The sequence below is a fragment of the Antechinus flavipes genome, chromosome 1 (genome assembly GCF_016432865.1).
Source record: "Antechinus flavipes isolate AdamAnt ecotype Samford, QLD, Australia chromosome 1, AdamAnt_v2, whole genome shotgun sequence".
In the NCBI taxonomy this organism is placed as follows: Eukaryota; Metazoa; Chordata; class Mammalia; order Dasyuromorphia; family Dasyuridae; genus Antechinus; species Antechinus flavipes.
This window is the reverse complement of record NC_067398.1, coordinates 402,237,742-402,258,668: the sequence shown is the minus strand read 5'-3', so window position 1 is coordinate 402,258,668 and position 20,927 is coordinate 402,237,742. Positions and strand designations below refer to the sequence as shown.

The following is a 20,927-nucleotide window of genomic DNA, read 5'->3' as shown; positions in this document are numbered from 1 at the left end:
GACAGAATTAAATGCCAGGCTGAAGTAGTAAGACAAGTACAAGACATGGGGTCAGAAACCTGAGCTTAAGTTCCTGTCTTACTATTTATTAGTTGCTTGAATTTAAAATAGATTTCTTGGAACCTCAGTTTCCTCATCCATTAAATGGGGATAATAATATACCTCATTTAAGTTGTTTTTCGAGGCTCAAATTATATAATGCTTTTTTCTTTCAATAACCCCCAAATGTAAGTATTGTCATTATTTCTACTATTAATTTATCTCTGTTAAAAACAACTCAGTAAACATAGGAAGGGCAGTTTTTGTAAAAGACACTGTACTTGTCCATCAGGATGAAAAAAAATGCTATTGCCTTTGACAACTTTGCATTCTAATAAAGGACTTAAAAACTATCCAGAAAGTATTATAATCTATGGTTGAGCATGATGAAGTCAAAGGAGAGATTCAGGGAAGGATTCAGGGAAAAGCTGAGAATAGAGACAGTATTTTCATTGCAGGAGAATCAGGAAACGTTTCATGCAGGACACAGTATTTGAGCAGAACTCTGAAAGCTAAGAAGAATTTCAATAGACAGATATTCAAAAAATATATTCCAGACACAAGGACACAGCCTACACAAAAATATGGTGGTGGGAGATGACAATTTGTGGAACAACTAATAGTGCTTTTTGGCCAAACTATAGAGTAGGTAAAGGTATATATACATATGAGGCAAGTATGGTTAGATTGGATCCCATGATAAGACCATAAGGAGATCTTCCTTTCCTGATTCCCCCAAGTGCTAGTGCCCTGTCCCATAAAATTGTATTTTTTTTCCTTGACTTATATTTGTGCATCTTATTTCCTTAGATAGAAAGCTAATTCCATGAAGATAGGGGCTATTTCATTTTTGTAGTGGTTCTCCCCAGTGCCTAGTATAATTCTTGGCACAAAGTTCGTCTGTTAAGTGAGGAATGTTTAATTAATTTTCCATTGTCTCTCTTTACCATCTATTCTGAAGGTATTTATTCAATTACTTTCCCCCAACTTGCTCTAGTCAGCAATCACAGAACATGATAGTTAGAAGGGAGCTTAAAAATTACTCAGTCTAACATCCTCATTTTATAGCTGAGCCAAATGAAACATAGAGAGATTAAGTACCTTATCCAAAATTACCAACATAGATAGCAGATCTTTTTAGACTATGACTCCATCATCCTTTCTACTACTCCCTTGTTTCTTCCCCTATGTGTCCTTGTCTAATGGTGTCCCCTATAAGTTAGCATGAAGAACTGTCTGCCAATTTCTTCCTCATTTTCTAGAGAGTTGTTGCAATCATTTCAGTGATGTTTGATTTTTCATGACTTCATTTAGGATTTTCTTGGCAAAGACACTGGAATGGTTTACCATTCCCTTCTTTAGTTCATTTTACAGATGAGAAAGTGAGGCAAATAGTGTTAAGTGCTTTGCCCTGAGTATACGAGACTATATTTAAACTCAGGAAGATGAATCTTCCTGATTCCAGGACTGACAACAGAGGGCTTTTAAAATGTGGGGGGATTTGGATACAAATTCTGCCTTTAACCTATACTAAGTTGGAGAACACAAACAAGCCATCTAATCACTAAGTATTGCAAATGATTCTCCAAGAATAAAAATTTCAGAAAAGGTGATGATTTGTATCACTAAAGGTAGTTTCCAAATTGGGGCCTTGATTAAAAAAAAAAACAAAAAACAAACTTCCCTTAATTACAATCCATTGGTGACAGTTATAAAGCAGCCATGCTCTTAGAGCTCATTTTCCTTGCTAGTAATTTTTCATACACACACCCTATTTACAATGAGCTTCTTTTTTCTCCCACTACCTCGCTTGTTAGTTACTTTTTCCATTTCTATTCTTCAAAGAAACTCCTTTAGCCACGCCTGATAAACATTAATATTGCAAAGAATATTGATATTTCTGGTTACAAAAAAAAAAAGGCAAAGTTTTGAAGTGAAATTAGAAATAATGAGGAACCAGTCCCATAATCTCTGAAACTTTTGAAAGTTTATAGAAATACCCTTAGGCATCTCCTCAAAAGTTTCCATCTACTTCCCCATTCTTCTCTGAAATTGCTTTTATTCTTTCTCATGTCTCAGCTATTAAGACAAAGCTTTTTTAAAAAAACTTCTGAAAGTTTTTTGAAAGATCACAGATTTAGAATAAAAGATCACTAGTTTAAAATTTTGTTCAATTGCTAATATTTTGATATTTTCTACTTTTTTATTGCAAATGCAAAGTACTTCCCAGATTTATAGACAAATTGGCTATTATTCACCTGGTAACATCACTAGCAAACATGATATTTTCTTTAAAGGAAAAATATCTTGTGAGTACTTAAGTGATTTTAAAATGAAATTTAGAACACAACCCATTTCAAAATTGGGAGGATACTGTTATAGTTAGTTCCAAAGCTTATATTTCTGAAAATATTCTCCTCTTTTCCTACAGATGAAAAAATTGGGCTTTAGATTCTTTAACATAAATGGGAATAATAAGATATTTGTAGTGTTTATTTCACAATGTTATGTGAGGGTCAAACAAGATAATGTAGCTAAAGCATTTTGATAAAAGCTCAAAGTATAATATGAATGTCAGCTCTCATTATCAAAATCATTTTCTCATTTTACAGATGAGGAAACCAGTCCAGAGGTCACATGGTCCCTAGGAAAATAATGGCCAGGTCTGCTCTCTTATCCAAATGATTTCTCCTAATGTTACTGTCATCCCAAATCTGCACAAATTTTACAACCTGATCTCTTAATCCTGAAATATTATATTATACTATTATAATGCAATAGATCTTTTCATGAGGCAGGAAAAATTTCCATTCCTCACAATTATCAAAGACTGAAATCACAGGAAGTGACACAGTGAGGCAGTTAGCCTCTGTTTTGTCTGTTACTCATTCTTGGCATTCTAAAATTTCACTAAATTTGATTTTTATTTTGAAAAGGAACTTATTCATACTCTATTCTCCTAGAAAGGGGGAAAATTCCATAGAAAAGCATTTTTCCTGGAAAATAGCAATTGAAAGTATTGTCAAACCTATATCCTTTCCTCTTCCATAGCTAATATAAATCCTAAACTACCACCATGTGAAAAACCTTTAAGACTATTTCTCTCCAAAAGAAACCAAAAAAATTGAATTAAATTAAAATATAAAATCTTTCTTTGATGAACACAAAGCAACTAGTAAGCCTTCTATATAAAGACTCAGAAAAACATAAATATAGAATTTGTCATGTGCTAAATAATATATTAAATAGCTGTCTCCCTTTGCTGTTCTAATAGATTTATGGGAAAAAATATAAAAAATAAATACTAAGTTGGCAAGTTAATATCACTAAGTTAATCTTAACTTCTCTACATTTTCTTAGATGCCTCTCTTTATACTTTTAATATTAGTCTGCATTTGACTGAGGAGCTATTTGGTATGATAAAATCTGGAGGCAATGATGATTTCAACCACATGACAAAGATTCAAACTCTTATTTAAAAACAAAAAAACAAAAAAAAACCCACCACAATAACTTAGAGGTCTCTTATAAGATTCCATGTAAGTATGAGAAGTGATAAGAACTGAAGTAAACCAAATCAGATAATCCTTCATAACCTACAACTCAAAGACAATCACTCTCTTAATCTACTTTCATAAACTATACTTCAACAAGATCCAAATTTGCTCCTAGAAAGGTTTTTTGATCCAGTTACAAATTTATGTAAGAAATATCGGGGCTGCAAAAACCTTACCTCCTTTACATGTGTGTGGAAAGAAACAGACATGTCTAACAGGATCTTGCGCTGCTCAACCCGACGAACAAAATCTTGGATCCGGTCTTCAAGCTGATGGGCTGCTTGATAGATCTCTTCTGGGTCACATTCTCCAGTCTGAGCTAGCTGTTCAGCTGCTTCCAGTAATTTATCAGCATTGGTGTATGTGTTCTGCATAAGAAAGCATGCAAAAAAAAAAAAAAAAGTAAATAAAAACAAACTAATAAGAGCAGGAGTCAGAGGACAAGAAGAGTATACAGAAGAGCATACAGAAGAGCATCCAAATAGTCAGGTTTTGATATTTCTGTAATTCTAATAGAAAAGAAATACTGGAAACATTAAAGTAGTAAGTCACTAAAGTAATTCATCAATAACTTCTTCATTATTGTAACATTAAGTAGCTAAGTATCTGATCCTATGGCAAAGTCCTTCCATATTGAGCAGTAAAAAGAATCTACTGGCTTAGCTGTTCCCTTAAAAAACCAAAGAATAAAATGCCTTCTTGCAACTGTACAGTTGGCTATTAACATATAGGAAGGAACAGTAAATATCTACTTCACTTTTTTTTCTTCCAGTTTCATAACAGTTATAAAGTGCTTCTTTTTGGGTGGTCCATGTATCTTTACGGTAATTCCCAAGGTGCTGATGAGACAGTTAAGTTCCCAAAAGATATCCGTTCCTATGTTTCTCATGTATGTATTTTAAGTTTTAGTGAACTTTTCCTTTCTTTGTGGCCGAACAGTTATAACAACAATATTACTATTTTTCCCCATTTCTTGAAAAGCTAAAAATTAAGCTTTAAAACACTTGAAAAGTCATTTTAAAAACCTATTCCATGTGACTATTAAGAAACTGGAAATTTGTTATTAGGTCTTTTAAATTAAATAACCACAAAGAGGGCCTCTTACTGGTGAAGTAAAGTAATAGTGTGAGTGTCCACTGGGAGGAGCAGTTGAGACAGGACTTTGAAACTAATGAGTTGGTTAAGGAGACACAAAGTTTAACAGAGTGCAGATTTAGAGACTACAGGCTAATTAAGAAGTTAATTCTGATTGGGAAGCAAAGAGAACAGAAGCAAAGCTGAAATCCAGGTTTGTTTTTGTTTGTTTGCTATTCTTATATTCAGTAAGAGTATCTTAGAGCAGAATTAGTCAAGTAATACTTTAGCACAGATGTGGATAATACTAGGGAAAAGAGCCAAGCAAAAGGGAAGTGCAAATATGCATTATCCTCTTTAGCAACACTAAAAGAAATAAGGTTGCACATTCACACTGAAGTTCCACACTCTTTGTTTCCAAGTTTCCTAGGGATTCTCCCTTTCTCCAGGCTGCCCCCCCTTCCTTCTAATTAACAAAGAATGATGAGAAGTGTTAGCATTCATTTTGCATTAATGTTCTAGTGGCTATCTGGCTTCACAAGAATTGCTAATAATAGGATACTATTGAGGAGAAAGACAGCAATATCTGTGATGATTCTTTGGAGTTATGTCTTCTAGGTACATAAGAAATGTTTCATTGTATAAGATTTAAAAGCACAAGACAAGGTTACATGAACTTTGATTAAAATGTAACAGATTTGTTGACAGTCATACTAGTGGAGTGATAGCTGAAGAGCTAGTCAGTGTCAAGGACTCCTAGGGTTCATGAAGGATGTGAGATGGATTTAGCTTTGGGATCCTTAACCTCTTGGTGCACCAGTCAACTCTCTTAAGGCAGGGCTTATGCCATGGCTACCTTTGGCAGAATAATATTTGCACAGCACCAAATATGTGGGATTGCAAAGGAAACCAATGACACTTAAACAGTTATCAACATTTTTTTTTTTTTAAGTAACATCACAGGTTAAAAACTCCTGCTCTAAGGATATACAGAGAAGATGCTAACTTGGAATAATAAAGGCAGTTTACTCACAGACACCTCCCTAAATTTATCAAACTATAGCTCCACTGCTAAATGAACATTAATTATTCTACAGCACAGGGAAGATTAGCAACTTGACTAATTCCCAAATGTTTGGAATAATATGTTATGCATGTATAATTGTTATCAAGGCTGCTCTGAGAGGCAAGTTATCCCCATCTTAATTCCAATGTACACCAGACCAGTGCCATCTCTTTATTTCTTAGGAGTTTGGTGACTGGGAGCCTCGTGGTTAACTTTGAAAAAAGAAAAACAAACTAAGGTATTAATATCAATGGGCAGTAACAATTGTGTTTCTCTCATCCATACCAGCACACAAGGTATTTTAACAGATTTTAAAGGGTCAGCCACACAATAGGGGTGTATTGTAGGCTGTCTTTCACATATCACTATGAAGCTGTTGGCCCACAACCCAACAATTAACAAGTAGTTCTGCAATATATTCATTACAATGCCAGGTGCTGCAGATACAAAGACTCTATAGTCCAGTAACTTTGGCTTCCTTGTTGTTTCTCAGTCAGTCAAATCAGTTAGTAAACAAGTATTTATTAAATACCTGCTGTGTGCCAGAAGAGGACAGGTAGGTGGTGAATGGATAGAATGCTAGGCCAGGAGTTAGGAAGACGTATCTTTCTAAATTGAAATTGTTTCTAGGCAAGCCTCCTAACCCTCTGAGCCTCAATTTCTCATCTATCAAACCAATCCAGTATTTTTGCCAAGAAAATTCCAAATGGGGTCAAAAAGAGTCAAATATGACTGAAAGAACTGAGCAATATACTAAATACTGGGGATACCCCCCCAAAAAAAAAGGCAGCTTGTGCTCTCAAGGAGTTTAAAGGGAAAGTCAATAGGCAAACAACAATGAACAAACAAGACACCGACAGGTAAGTTGGAGATAATCAAAAGAGAGAAGATGCTAAGAGTGAGGAGGACTAAGAGGGTCTCCCTGCAAGTGGGATTTTAAAGATAAATTAAATGAACCAAAAGGCATAGAGAAGGAAGTTCTAGAATGAGGGACAGCCAAGAAGACTGCTCAGAGCTGGGACACATTGTCTTGTTCAAAGAATAGCAAGGAAGCCAGTGTCCCTGGATTGCAGAGCATGTGGCAGAGCCTAAGGTGTAAGAAGATTATTTGGAGGTCATATTTTTCATGTCAGGGCTTATTCTGAATCTGTGAAGTTTGGCTTTGATAAAACATTCTGTGCTTTTTCCTTCTGTTCCTCTTACTACACTGGTAAATTTTCCCTGGTCTCACCTTTACCTCCTGGCTCCCATCAAGGCTCAGCTATTTCATCTTCTGCAAGAAGTCTTTTTTTACCCACTCACATTTATTTTATTTTTAATTTATGGAATAAAACAAATATTTCTATAAGAGTATAGTAAAAAGAAAATGATTGCATATGACACCACAAATCTATTGTGTACAATTTGCTATTCCTTTTAAATATATAACAAGCTATTATGCAAATTTCTTTTTTCCCCCCTTTTTCCCCCTCTTCTGCGATGGAATACTACTATGCTATGAAAATGATAAGCTGTTTTTTTGTTTTTTCTCTTTGTTTCCTTTTGATCTGATTTTTCTTGTGCAGAATAATAACTGTGGAAATACGTAGAAAAGAATTGCACATGTTTAATATATATTGAAATACTTGCCATCTAAGGGAGCGGGAAAGGAGGGAGAAAAAATTTGGAGCACAAGATTTTGTAACTGTGAATGTTGAAAACTACACATATATTTTGAAAATAAAAAGCTAAAAAAAAAATACTCTATGATCCTGGGGGGGAAAAAAATCTTTCCAAGTAGTGCCACCTTCTGAGAATACCACTAATTTAAGTCTGTATGTGTCTTGTTTGACTTGATTGTTTGCATGTTGTCTCCTCTATTAAGCTCCTTAAAAAAAAAAAAAAAAAAAAAAAAAAAAAAGGATTGCTTTTGCACTTCTTTCTAAGCTCAGCATTTAGCACAGTTCTTGGCACATAAGTATGTGTTTAATCAATATTTACTGACTGACTGGAGGATGGATGGAAGCAGAGAAGAGACTTGAGGCAGAGGGAATAATCAGAAGGCTTCTGAAATAGTCTGAGCAGGAGGTAAAGAAGGCCTGAACCAGGGCTATGATTACTTGAATGGAGAGGAAATAGATGTGAAAGATGTATAAATCATGGGATTATTAAGGCATGTGCTTTGAACTATTTTCAAATCTTGGTGATGGATTTAGGGGACTAATTCATTCCCATTCTCTTGCCTGATCTGTGCTGTGAACAATGATATACATTTGCAAGATGAGTGATTTCAGACTTGAAGACTGTACTTAGGTGGAAAAGGAGTTCAAAGCCGTGGAAAAAGCACATGTTCTGGGTGATGGTATGCAGCAAAGCTAACTATATATTTTGGTCAGAACACAGAATTCCAGCCTTCTGGCTCAGTCCAGGGCTTCTTCTTATAAGGGAGACTCTACCTGAATAGTTTTTGAGTATCAGCTGATATTCATTAGTCAGCTTGACAGGCAGACAGGCAGTTGAAGCCCTGAACAAAGAAAATCTCTTGACTTATTGCAATCTTGTCAAAACCCATTCCAACTCTACTGAATTCCTGTGGCTTCTGGATTCTCACTTTTGGTCTGTTCCTTTCTTAGCACTTTTTACTGGTAGTTCCTACCAGTGTTATTATGGACTACTCCTTCACAAAGATTACATAGCTTAGCACTTGGAAGAGACAGATTCAGCTACATTACAACACCTTTTGCAAATGAAGAATCCTTTTGTAATCACATTATTTTAAGAATTAGTTTAGCCTGGAGTTAGGAGAACCTCAGTAAGAATATTTACTACCTGTGTGATCCTGGGCAAGTCATTTAACCCCAACTGCACACACCCCTCTTCACCTAAAGGAATTTACATAGTGACAGCAACATGGTAAAATTAAGCCACTTTGAAAGGCTCTAGAATCTGGATCAATTCACTAGACCCTCATGATTTTCAAGAAAACTCTTAATGAAACACACCTCCTTTCACTGTTGGGTGCAGAGAATAAGACACACATTTTTAGATAGAGTTAAGGTATTGATTTGTTTTGCTTTTTTATATTATATGCTACAACTGAGGGCTTTGATTTGGGATGGTGATCAGAGGAGGGCTGGAGTTGAAAGGTGGTGATAGAGATAAGAAAAGATAAGGAAAAAAAGAATACCTATGAAACAGTTTTAATACATTTTAAAAAATTAAACTGTTTCTGAGAAGTTTTATTCAGAATCCTCTTTTCTTGTTCTTCTCTGCATACTGAAATGTTTATGTTTAAAATTGATAATAAAACCAAACATTTAAAAAATTAAAAATAAATTGAGTTCTTACATAGAATTTTTTTTAAGTAGATAGGGATTCAATTGATATAATTCAGAAATAAAGGAATTAAATGACAAAAGCCAAGATTGACTTTAGGCCTTTTGCAAACTGAAGTGATTTCTGATTTGTCTTTCTAGTATACTATAATAAGGGGTGGCCAATCAGAATTGAGTGTAAGCATAGGAAGCATTTAATCTTGTTAGACTATTACATATTATCAAGCTTCTATTTTGCTGCTTGATAGATTTGTTTGCTTTTTAAAAGAAAATATCCAAAAGCTTTTTTTTGGTTTTTGGAAGGTAATTGGGAAAAATATAGAAACTGATTAACATAAAAAATGATAGGAAATGTCAAATTAACTTGAAGATTAAATGGGAGATCATAGTGACCCAAGTATTGCCATTAAAAACTACCACAGAAAAAGAGGAAATGGCAGTATATTTGAAGTCAGAAGACCTAGAGCCTGCCTCTTTCTAGATGTGTAAGATTAAGGCAAGACTTATCACTTATTTGTGCTTCAGTTTTCCTGGCTACTCCATGAGAATAATAATAAGCATACTACTTACGAATATTCATGGAATTTTTGTGAGAAAAAAGACTCCTAAACTGCAAAGCATCATATCAATATATACTAACATTATCATTGCCATTAACCTATACTTCCCTTCATGGTATCTTCTTAGAAAGCCTCATTCCTTTCAAAATTTGGCTTCAAACCTTGCCTGATTCCCCCTCTTCCCCCTCCCCATAAGACCTTTCCTGATTCTTCCAGCAGCTGGCACATCCCATCTCCTCAAGTTATCCTTTTGTAGATAGTTTTAAAAGTACATGTGCTTCTCCTCTCTTGATTGAATGAAGCTCCTAGTTGGTAAGGATTGTTTCATATTTGTCTCTGTGTTTCTACAGATAGCATTTTATAAATGCTAATATAGACCATCAATCACTAGAAAACTAGATTTAATTCCAAGGTTCATCTTTCAATACTGGAGTATCTATGTACTAGATATGATAGGAACAATATAATAATATGGGCAACTGAATATGCCAATGCAGAATTGAAGTGTCTACATATGTGTGTATGTGTGTGTTTGTGAGCATTTATGTAATAAATGTGTATATATGTATATCTGCATACATACAAAATATAAGCACTGAAAAGTTCTACTTTTGGATAACATGATAAATCAATTTTACCTAAATTTTCCAGTACTTATATATAAAGATACACATTTTTATCTCTACAAAGACTAAGATTTTTTTTTTTTTTAAAAAATTGAACATGTTTTGCCCAGAGAAGAGAAACTTTAAGTAAGACACAAAAGCACAGTATAACTGGATATTCACAGAACTGATCATGTTTCTTTCTCACTATCTTCTTGCCACTCACTTATCAAGAATTCAGTCAGTCAAATAACTGTTCAACCTCTTCACCCTGGAACATCCCTCCACCCCTAGACTATTCCATATTGTCATTGAGATCCCACTTTCTGATTGGCTAACTCCTCCCAGAACCTCCACTTTAAAGAAGCAAGGCTAAAGATATCTTCATTCTTCTTGAGGCTACATTGCTGACATCTCCAGAAGATTTTCTCTATCATGCTCCCCACACCTGGTATCTTTTCCAACTTCTACTTTCTTAGAACTCCTTTTTAAGTGTATGTAGCCTTCCCTATTAGAATGTTAATCTTTTGAAGGCAGAGACTGATGGTTTTTATGCTTCAATTTGTATTCCTGGTACTTAGCCCAGTGTCTGGCTCACAGTAAGAGTTTAATAAATGCTTGTTGATGGTTTTAGACTTGCACTTTTTATTGATCCTCCAAACCCCTAACCAGATGATCTGGCTTTCAGCTTGAGAGGATCTAAATTATCCCACAGTGTCAATGAAGTATCAACAAGAGATAACCTCTCCAAATCCAAAGTAATAGTGAAGTATAAAATGAAATGGAAACTGCAAAGGATGAGTATAATGAACTCCTTTCACTTTTCTTTTTGTCTTGACCATAAAGTATTTCTATATTTACATACATATCTACATATCAGATTCAGAGACAAAGACACTCACTCTTTATTTTTTGAGGCAGATGCTTCTACCAAACCTCTTACCTAACTTCCTCAATTATCTCTTCTCTCCAGTTTCTTCAATCTCCCACTTTCTGTTCGTATCTTCACTTAAAACTTTAAGAATATGTGGATTCTGGAGCAGCTAGATAATGCAGTAGGTAGAGCACCAGACCTGAAGTCAAGAAGACCTGAGTTCAAAACTGGTCTCAGACACTTAACACTTCTTGGCTGTGACCCTGGGCAAGTCATTTAACCCCAATTGCCTCAATCAAAAAAAAAAAAATTTTTTTTATATGGATCCTGTTTCTTTTGAAAAAAAATTTAACTTAATCTTTGTTGCACCATCTAAATATTTATTTTGTTTTGTTGGGGGACAAGAGATTGAAAGGAGAGTTCAGATTCCATTCAATTCCAAGTGTGGAAAATTCTTAGAAGCCTTGGTTTCCTAATATGGGGCACTGAAAAGTCATCTGCGTCATGTCACACAGCTAAAGAAGGGCCTCAATGGAGAAAGCTGCCTATCTGGCTATTAGTCTATTCTTCTTTCTCCTTTCACTATTAAAATTCTTAAATGAAAAGTGCCTACACACACATACACATACACATTTCCAACCAATTCCAATGAATTTTCAAATGGTTTACTGGTACTATTTGTCTTTATATCATAATTTTTTTCACCCTTCTTCCTAGATTTAACGCTGCATTGTGACAAAGAAAAGCAATTAAACAAAAACATCTCTCTATGAGGGCATCTGACTGTATGTGTACAAACACACACATTTACATGCATATGTGTGTGAGTGTATATGTGTTCATCTGTATGTGTAATCTACATTAAGTCTCCACCCTCTTTGCCATGAAGGAGGGATATTTCATTCTCCTGTCTGAGAATTTCATTAGTTTTCAATTTTCCTTATAAAGTTATTTTTCTTTATTCTGTGGTAGTCGAGTATTTTACTCTCTCGGTTCTGCTCTTGGTTCTGCTTAATAAATTAAGTCTCTGAATTCTCCATTTTTCATTTATTACTAAGCAATAATATTCTAACACATTCATAAGCCATAGTTTTTTCAATTATTCTCCAATCAATCAGCACTTATTTGTTTCTAATTTTTTGCTACAACAGAGTTGCTATGAATATTTTTGCATGAATTGAACTTTTATTTTTGTCCCATTTGCTTAAATTTCAAAGCAATTTCCTTATTCTGAATGTTCATGAAACATGAATCCCTATTTTAAAGTTTGTACTTTAAAAGAATATTTTAAATTCAACACATTAGTTTCAACCTACTAGTTTTGCTTATCCATATCTCCTTCTGAATTTCCTGTCCTATTTTTTTTTTAAGTGCTACAGTAATCTTTTTTTTTTTTTTTTAGGTGGGATGGGATTATTACTATTGCTGTTAAAAATATTTTTGTAAACATGTGTCCTTTCCGTCTTTCTTTTATATCTTTTGGGTCTATGCCTGGTAGTGCCACTGACTTTTTAACTGTCTTCCTTCACTTCCCATCTACTATTGAAGTTACACCATCAGCCTCTACACTGCCACTGACTTCTTCTGCATTTATTATCCTTGACTTTTTTTTTTTTTTTTGCAGTATTTGACATTGTAGGAATCACTTTCCTTTTTCCATGACATAATTTTAGTTTTTCCTAATGTCTCTGAATACTCCTACATATCCACTTTATCCTGCCATCTTTCCCAACATCAGTTCCCTGCTCTATAAGCTTTATTCTATTTATATTATCTCCTTGAGGAACTTAACTATTTTTTTGGCTTCAACTGGTAGATGACTTCTGAGCTTTTTCCCAGTGTTAGATAAACTGAGCCTCTCTGTGATAATTAACGGACACCTTTTAAATATTCAAATGTAAATGTTGCTTCTCTCTGGGTCTTCACACAGATTTGTGCTCAGATTAGGTTAGTTTTTCAAGTTATTTCTAAGATAGTTTCTCAAATAGTCACTTAGGGTTAAAATGAAATCTGGGCTACACCATGTGCATCTGTTCAAATATCTGAAAATAGATGACTGAAATTTTTCATGTCTTTCAAAGTCCTACCTTAGGTACCACTTTCCTAATCTGGCCAATTAGAAGCAATGTCTCCCCCAGACTTTGGTGCTAAACCATCTTGATTGGTGAGTTAAAAAGAGCAAACTCATGGACAAGTGTAATTAGGTAGCTCCTAATCATTCTTCATAATCCATCTGCCTATATATCTTGCCATTCAGATTACCAAACATACAAAGACTGTATCCTAGGGAACTTAAAACACTAAAATTTGGAACTTTAACCAAAGAAGTAAGCTGTCCTAATTGGTTAGTGAGTGAGCACAAAATTCATAAAGTTCAGCATATCTTAGAGGGCTCCAGATCATGCTTCACATCCGATCTATGCATTTACCTCAGTTATCTTCTTTCCCTCCACTCTAAAATGGCACATATATCTACTCTACTAGAAACTATAATTAGAGCAATAGTAATAATGTCTGTGTATAAGGTACAATCAATCAACTATTTCATGACTGACTCTACTCACCATCTTAATAATATTCTAAAGGAAAACACAATTCCTTGACTTTTATTTCCCTATATGATTTGTGTTCTCCTATTAGAATATAAGTTCCTTGAGGTCAGAGAATGTCTCACTTTTGTACCTGTATCACAAGTACTTAGCACAATGCTTCAAATTCATTTTCCCCCCAAATATTTTATAGTCCTTTATGGAGATCATAGGAGCTTAGCATAGTGCCTGAAACACAGTTGACTTAAAAATGATTCAATCTCTCCTTTAAAATTACCTCATTAAGCTTTTTATCATTTTTGTCATTACATGTCTTTCTTCCCCATCCCTTTTAAAGGATATACATTCCCGGAACATATATATTATAAATGTATTAAACAATCATAGATTTTAGGAATGGAAAGAACCTTAAAAATCATCTTAGTTCAACATCTTCATTTTATAGATGAGCAAACTGATATTCAGAGAATTTAATTAAGTGGCTTGCCCATAGTTATCCAAAAAGTAAGCAGTATAAATGAGATTTAAGTGCAGGACTTATTCCAAATGCGTGTCCTTTCTGGCATAACATACATTCTTCCACTTGAATAAATATGCAAGATGACTAATTTAAATGAGACATTTAGATGCACGCATTTTGGCATAATTGAATTGTTTAAAAAAAATTACCTTATCACCTTGTTACTTCCATTTGACTTTGAAACTTATAGTATGTCTAGATGTCAAAAGCAACAAATGTTTACCTCCATAAACTACTTAGTGCTGAAGAGTTCTACATTTTCCATTAGGTGGTAGGCTCTCATGAATCTTCTTAAACTTATTAATTCTCACCAAGTTGTTCTAACTGGACCAGTTCCTAGTTCCCCAAACCCCAAGGTGAGAAAATGATTCTGGAGCCTTTCCAATTACATCTGGTTCAAAGAAATCAATGAAAATTCCTCGGATAGGAACTGTAGAATCAATCTACTTCCACTAGAATTTCCCTAGTCATTAGGTTATAGGGTTCCTCCAAAGTTACCCAATAACCACAGTCACAAATACAACAAAAGTATCTACCAAAGTAGCTTTGGGCTACTCAGGAAACTTTGCCGTAGCAGCAAACGACAGTTATAACCCAAGGGAAATTATTGGATTCTAAGATCTGTAGGATTGTATTGGGTTAGTGTCACAAATATATGCAAATGACTACTATGTCCTAATTTACTCTACCATTCCTCAAATTCTGAAATGTGTATGGGTAACATTTAAATCTTGAGAATTACAGGTTTTTTTAAGAGAGAGATTTCTAAAGAAAAATAAATATTTGAAAGAAATTCTTGATAGCAAGCAGTTTGTCCAAAGAGGCTCTCATTAACAACTTGTCATCAAATGATAGAACTTCTGTAGATAAGCTAATCTACAAGCATGATATCTTATAGCAATATAAAAATATACTTAACCCCCAAAGAGTAACGAGCTGCATACTGTAAAAACTTTATCATCTGTAGCAAATCAGAAATTTCTAAAACAGTTGGAATGTGAAAATACATTCTACAAGCCCATGACCTCTCAATAAAAGATAAAAGGATTGAAGTAGATGGAGAGAATAAATATGAAACTAAATTATCACCCAGTTTAATGTGTATAAATGCAGAATAATAGTAAAACTTGCCAATTTCTGTTTTACTTATCTCCTTGAAGTTAAAAGATATTTAAATGGAATGAAAAGGAAGTCAATGGAAATGGCAACAGAAATTCACCCTAACAGGAAAATAGGATGAGTTCCTTTGGAGATAATAGGTGAGGAAAGTGTTAAGTTCAAAGAATGACCTCATATTTCTTGAAGAACTATGTCCTAGAGATTCATTATCATAGACTCTGGAAATACTATCAAAATCAGCTCCTCCTGTTTTCAACTTTTGGCACTGTACTTCCTGATCTACTATCTGCATTTTGAAAAATAAAAATGATGCTGGAACAGATAATTATTTGGTTGACAAGAGAAATATTCACCTTAGCTGTTTCTTTTAGCATGTCTTAGAGGAGGATACAAACTAAGAACTATGACTCACTATGTAACCTGTCATGAAATTATTTGGGTCTCGGTCATTTAGAACAATATATGTGTTTGGAATTATTTGTATGATACAAAGAAAAGGAATGGCATTTCATCTGCGACGACAGTTTGTCCTTGGCTACATAAATGTGAGCAAAACTGACTGATATCCTTTTTTATCTGACTGTCAGGGATATCTGCAACAACTCCTTAAACTTGGGATACTCAACATGGAGTATAAATCATAGTCACAGGGTTGCCTCAACTTAGCTATATCTAAATATGAGGTGTTCCCTCCCCCCCCCCAGATTCTCATTTTTAGCATTATAGAATTATGTTATACAATACTTTTGGTCTATTTTAAAGGAATTAAAGTGATAAAGATTTTTACTATTTATTTATTGACTCTGTCACCCTTCATTGTTTATTCATATTTATATGAATATAAAAAAAATTCTATTTTATTCAGTTATATGAAATACTCAAAAAAAAAGTTAGTTTCAATCAGTGAATAACCATTTATTAATTGACTACTATGGGTCAGGGACTAGATGCTTTGAATGCAAAGAAGACAATAAATAGTCTTTGCTTCCCAGGAGTTAACAGTCTAATGGGGGAGACAGCACTCAACTATACACAAACAAGACATCTAGGAACTAGCAATAGAAAGGATTAATCAAGAAAAGTTTCTTATATAAAGTGAAGTTTTAGATGGGACTAGAAGAAAGCCAAGAGGTAGACATGAAGAGGTAGGGAATTCCAGGCAAGGGAGACAAGCCGTGGACACTGCATAAAGTGCTGTGGTACAAAAAAGGCAAAAAACAGTCTTCAATAGAATGGCAAGAAACATTAAGCATATATAAACAAGCTAAATACAGGATAAAGAAGAAATAGTAGAGGGAAGGCACTAAAATTAAGAGGGTTTGGGGGAAAAAAAGTATAAGATGAGATTTTAATTGTGTTTAAAGGAAGCCAAGAAGTCAGTAGGTAGAGATAAGGAAGGAGAACATTCCAGGCATGAGACATAGAGAAAAATCCCAGAGCAAAGAAGTGAACTATCTTGTCCATAGTACAAGCCAGAAAGCCAATCACTAAATCAAGTATTAGGTGGACAAAAGAGAAGAAAACTGGAAAGACAGGAGTGAGCTATGTTATAAAGGGATTTGAAGGCTAAATAGCATTTTGAATTTAATCCTGGGAGTGATCAGAAATCACTGAAATTTGTGGAGTAGGAAGGGTGACAGGAGTTGAAATGTGCTTTTGGAAAATCACTTTTGCAATAGTCTAGATGTGAGGTGATAAAGTTATCACAATAGTGGCAATGTCAGAAGAGGAAAGGGGTATATTTGAGAAATGTTTTTGACAAAATATTGGATATGAGGGATGAGAGAGATTAAGGAGTTGGACATGACATTTAGGTTGTGAACCTAAAGGACTGGGAGAATAATATTCACCTCATTTATAAGAAAGGTGTAAGGAGATGACAGTTTAGGGGAAAGAGGAGTTAGATTTTAGACATGTTGAACTTATGGTATCTATTGGACTATGGGTCTGATGTCTGCAAGGCAGTTGGAGGTCAATAGATACGTAGATTTGTAAATTGTCAGCATAGAAATGGTAATTAAATCCATGGGAACTTGAGATCATCAAATAAAGTAACACTGAAGGAAAAGAGAAAAGGTCCCAGGGCAGAACCCAGTGGGACATCTCCAGATATAGGACATGATCTGGAAGCACCTACAACAGCATATTTGCTTAGAAAGATTTTTTTGATCATTCTTCATGTTTCTATTTGATGATCTTGAGACCCTCACAACATGACACAGTTTCTCAGACTGAGGAAAAAAAAGGTACAAAGTCCTCTGTTCTCTCTCATCGTGAATTTAATTTTTTTCTTAGTGGAGCTAAAGGATAATTTTGCACTGGAAGAGAGAAGGAAAAAATCAAATCAGCGAGTTGGAAAGAGAATACATACAAAATGAAGATTACTTCACTACGAGACTTTCGGTTTCATACTTCATATACTTGCTTCTGAGGATTTTTGTAAAAAGAAAGGCTTAGAGCCCAGTGGACAGCTGGAGGAAGGATCCTTTATTGCTGCATAGGGTATATCTATTCAAGGCTTCACTGTCAAAATTCTTCTATCAATGTGTCTCCTTTTCCCCCTGATTACCACTCTTCTCTAGAATGGACAGCAAAAACTACTTTTGAATGTGTTTGTTATGGCATGAAAAGCATGTCACTGTCAGCAGGTCCAATTCAAGACTCCTAAACAAAAATAAGGTAGAGTCTGATTTTCTAAAATTCTTTCCAAAATCACAATCCTGTTAATCCAAACCAGAAAAATCTCATTTTCAAGGTATACTCATCTTGCAACAAACTTTCTAATAAAATGTTTCTGCCACACTCAAAAAGGAACTTTTTTTTTTCCTACCAAGTCAAATATATTCATCACGATTGGTCAACATAATCTAAAGATTCCATAGAGTTTAACATTTTTATCAGTGATACTGATAAAGACATAGATAGTATGCTTATCAAATTTGCAGATGACACAAAGGAGGGAATGATAGCTAAAACAGTGAGTAACAAATTCAGAGTCCAAATAGATCCTGACAGGATGGATCAATGGGTGGAATACAATGAGATGAAATTCATTGTGGATATTAAATGTAAAGCCTTACACTTGGATATAAAAAATGAACTTAACAAATATTGCCTGAGTGAGGCACAAACAGAAAACAGTAGCAATGGCATGGGGATTTTGAAGGACTGTATGTTCACTAAGTCAGCTATGTGATGCTGCAGCTTAAAAAAAAAAAAAAAAAGCTTATGAAATCTCGAGATGAATTCAGAGGGCTATAGCTAACTGGAATGATGAGGTGACAGTCCTATTGTATTCTGCCATTATCAGACCTCATATGGAATACTTTGTTCAGTATTAGCTGCCCATTTAAGAAGGATATGGGCAGGATGGCAAGTATCCAGAGAAGAGAAAACAAGAAGATTCAGAGTTTTGAATTCCCATCACTTGAAAGAAATGGGTATGTTTAACCTGGAGGATAGGAGGCTCAGAGAGTTCATGACAACTGTTTTTTTAAGCAAATCCTTCAGATGGTTTGTCTCATGAAAGAAAGAATAGACTTGCTTTGTTTGGCCTCAGGGGCAATACGTGGAAGTTGCAAGGAGGCCAAATTCTGTTTAGAATCAGGAAAACTTCCTAAGAATTAGAGCTGTCAAAAATGAGGTGGACTGCCTACTGTTAGGTTCCCACTCCTTGGAGGTCTTAAAGCAGACAAATGAATAACTCTTTGTCAGGTATGCTAAGTGGAAAATCTTTTGTTGTGTGGGATGGACTCAAGGGCTTCTAAGATTTCTTCCAAATCTCAAATGGAGTGTTTCTGCTTCCCAATTGATCACCAACAAACTCTTTTGTACCTGTATTTAAAGTACCTCTACAGTCAGGTTGTGTTTAGCAACAAATACAGTCCTCAAACAAAGACATGAAAAATTCTTGACATAAGCACATGCCCACTTCAATTTATTTTGACAGAAAGTAGGCAAGGACAGGAAGGGTGAGAGGGGGCATCTGCTGAGGCAATTTATCTTAGTGTGCTTCATTTCTCCGATGATGAAGAAAGAATAATGTTTATTGTTTGCCCAAGACAAGGAGATTTTTCAGTGAATGAATAGTACTATAAATACACAGCATTATTCTGCCCTGCTCCTGAGGACACTGCCTGTCTAGACAACATTTATATACCACATCTTAATAAAACTAGGTCTCCTAGTTAAGTTTTTTGAGCACCATGACGTCATCAGAATGGAAATATTGTCCCAAATAAAATCATTATTAAGCAAAAGATGATCAGATAGAGAAGTTCATCTTATTTTCATAGACCATTCTAATTGAAATGGACAGTCAAGATCATTTAACTCTAATCCTCAGTTTGCAAAGGAGAATTCTGAGACTCTCTCTCTTTCTCTCTCTCTCTCTCTATACATACACACACACACACACACACACACACACACTTATGTGTGTATATCTATATTTATAACTATATCTATTTGACTCTCTTTTTATTCCCAATGTTTGGCACAAGTGGGTGCTTAATAAATGCCTGCCAATTAATTTTAATACCTGAATCTGGTATGTTGAAAGTATGTACTAATGTATGATGTTAGCATATTTTATTCTGATTTCAAAGAAGAATGTTTGCCCAGCAGGGGGAAGGTGAGAAGGAAAGAATAGACATGTAGTAAGTAATAGAGCTGAAATCTGAACTCGGGTCTTACTGATTCCAAGTTTTTCTACTACATCATATTTTCAACTCCTCTCTTACCTTCATGTTAATAACCAGTCTCCATCTGTGGACTCAAAAGCAAAGACTTCAAAAAACTTCAACACAAGAAGAGGTCAGAAGGAGTTTCTTTACAATAGGTAATTGATATGCCTTTACCCAGACTGAACTCTGGGCTTGAAATGTTACCTCTCCTCAATTCTGACCTCTTAAAAGGGTTAGTCCCCTTCTTAGAATAACCAGAACATTATCACTTACATGAAGCCCTTTCCTCGCTCCACCATCCCATACTGGTTGTTACTATTTTTCCTTGATGAAATTACTTTGCATTTATTTTGCATCTATTTATGTAATATTTATATAAATTTATTTTAAAAAATTATATAAATACATGGTGTTTTCATTTTTGTCTTTATAACCTTTATAACCTCAGCACTAAATAGCCCATAGCTTGAAACAATATTTTGGGAATATAAAGACTTCTGACAACTACCTCCTTTCACCCATCTAAAAACCTCACTTTATATAAGAAACTTTTCTTGATTAATCCTTCCTATTGCTGGTTCCTACATGTCTTGTTTGTGTACAGTCAAGTGCTGTCTCCCCCATTAGACTGTTAACTCCTTGGAAACAAAGATTATTTCTTGTCCTCTTTGTATTCCAAGCATCTAATCCCTGACCCATAGTAGTCATTTAATAAATGGTTATTGATTGAAACTAACTTTTTTTTTAGTATTTATATAACTGAATAAAATAGAAATTTTTTTATATTCATATAAATAGTGAGTCTAGGAATACAATGAAGGGTGACAGAGTCAATAAATAAATAGTAAAAGTCTTTACCACTTTAATTCCTTTAAAATAGACCAAAAATATTGTATAATATAATTCCATAATGCTAAAAATGAGAATCCTGAGGGGAAAAAAACACCTTATATTTATATATAGCT

General features: G+C 34.5%; 1 protein-coding gene across 2 annotated transcripts in view; it reads right to left on the bottom strand.

Annotated features, from left to right (window-relative positions):
- The window catches only part of TRIO (trio Rho guanine nucleotide exchange factor), a 485,555-nt gene that overhangs the window by 187,282 nt on the left and 277,346 nt on the right, over positions 1-20,927 (bottom strand). For both annotated transcript variants that reach the window (XM_051969858.1, XM_051969859.1), the window contains one exon: positions 3,773-3,964. In XM_051969858.1, coding sequence (XP_051825818.1) covers positions 3,773-3,964 — 192 coding nt within the window. The remainder of the gene's footprint in view (positions 1-3,772; positions 3,965-20,927) is intronic.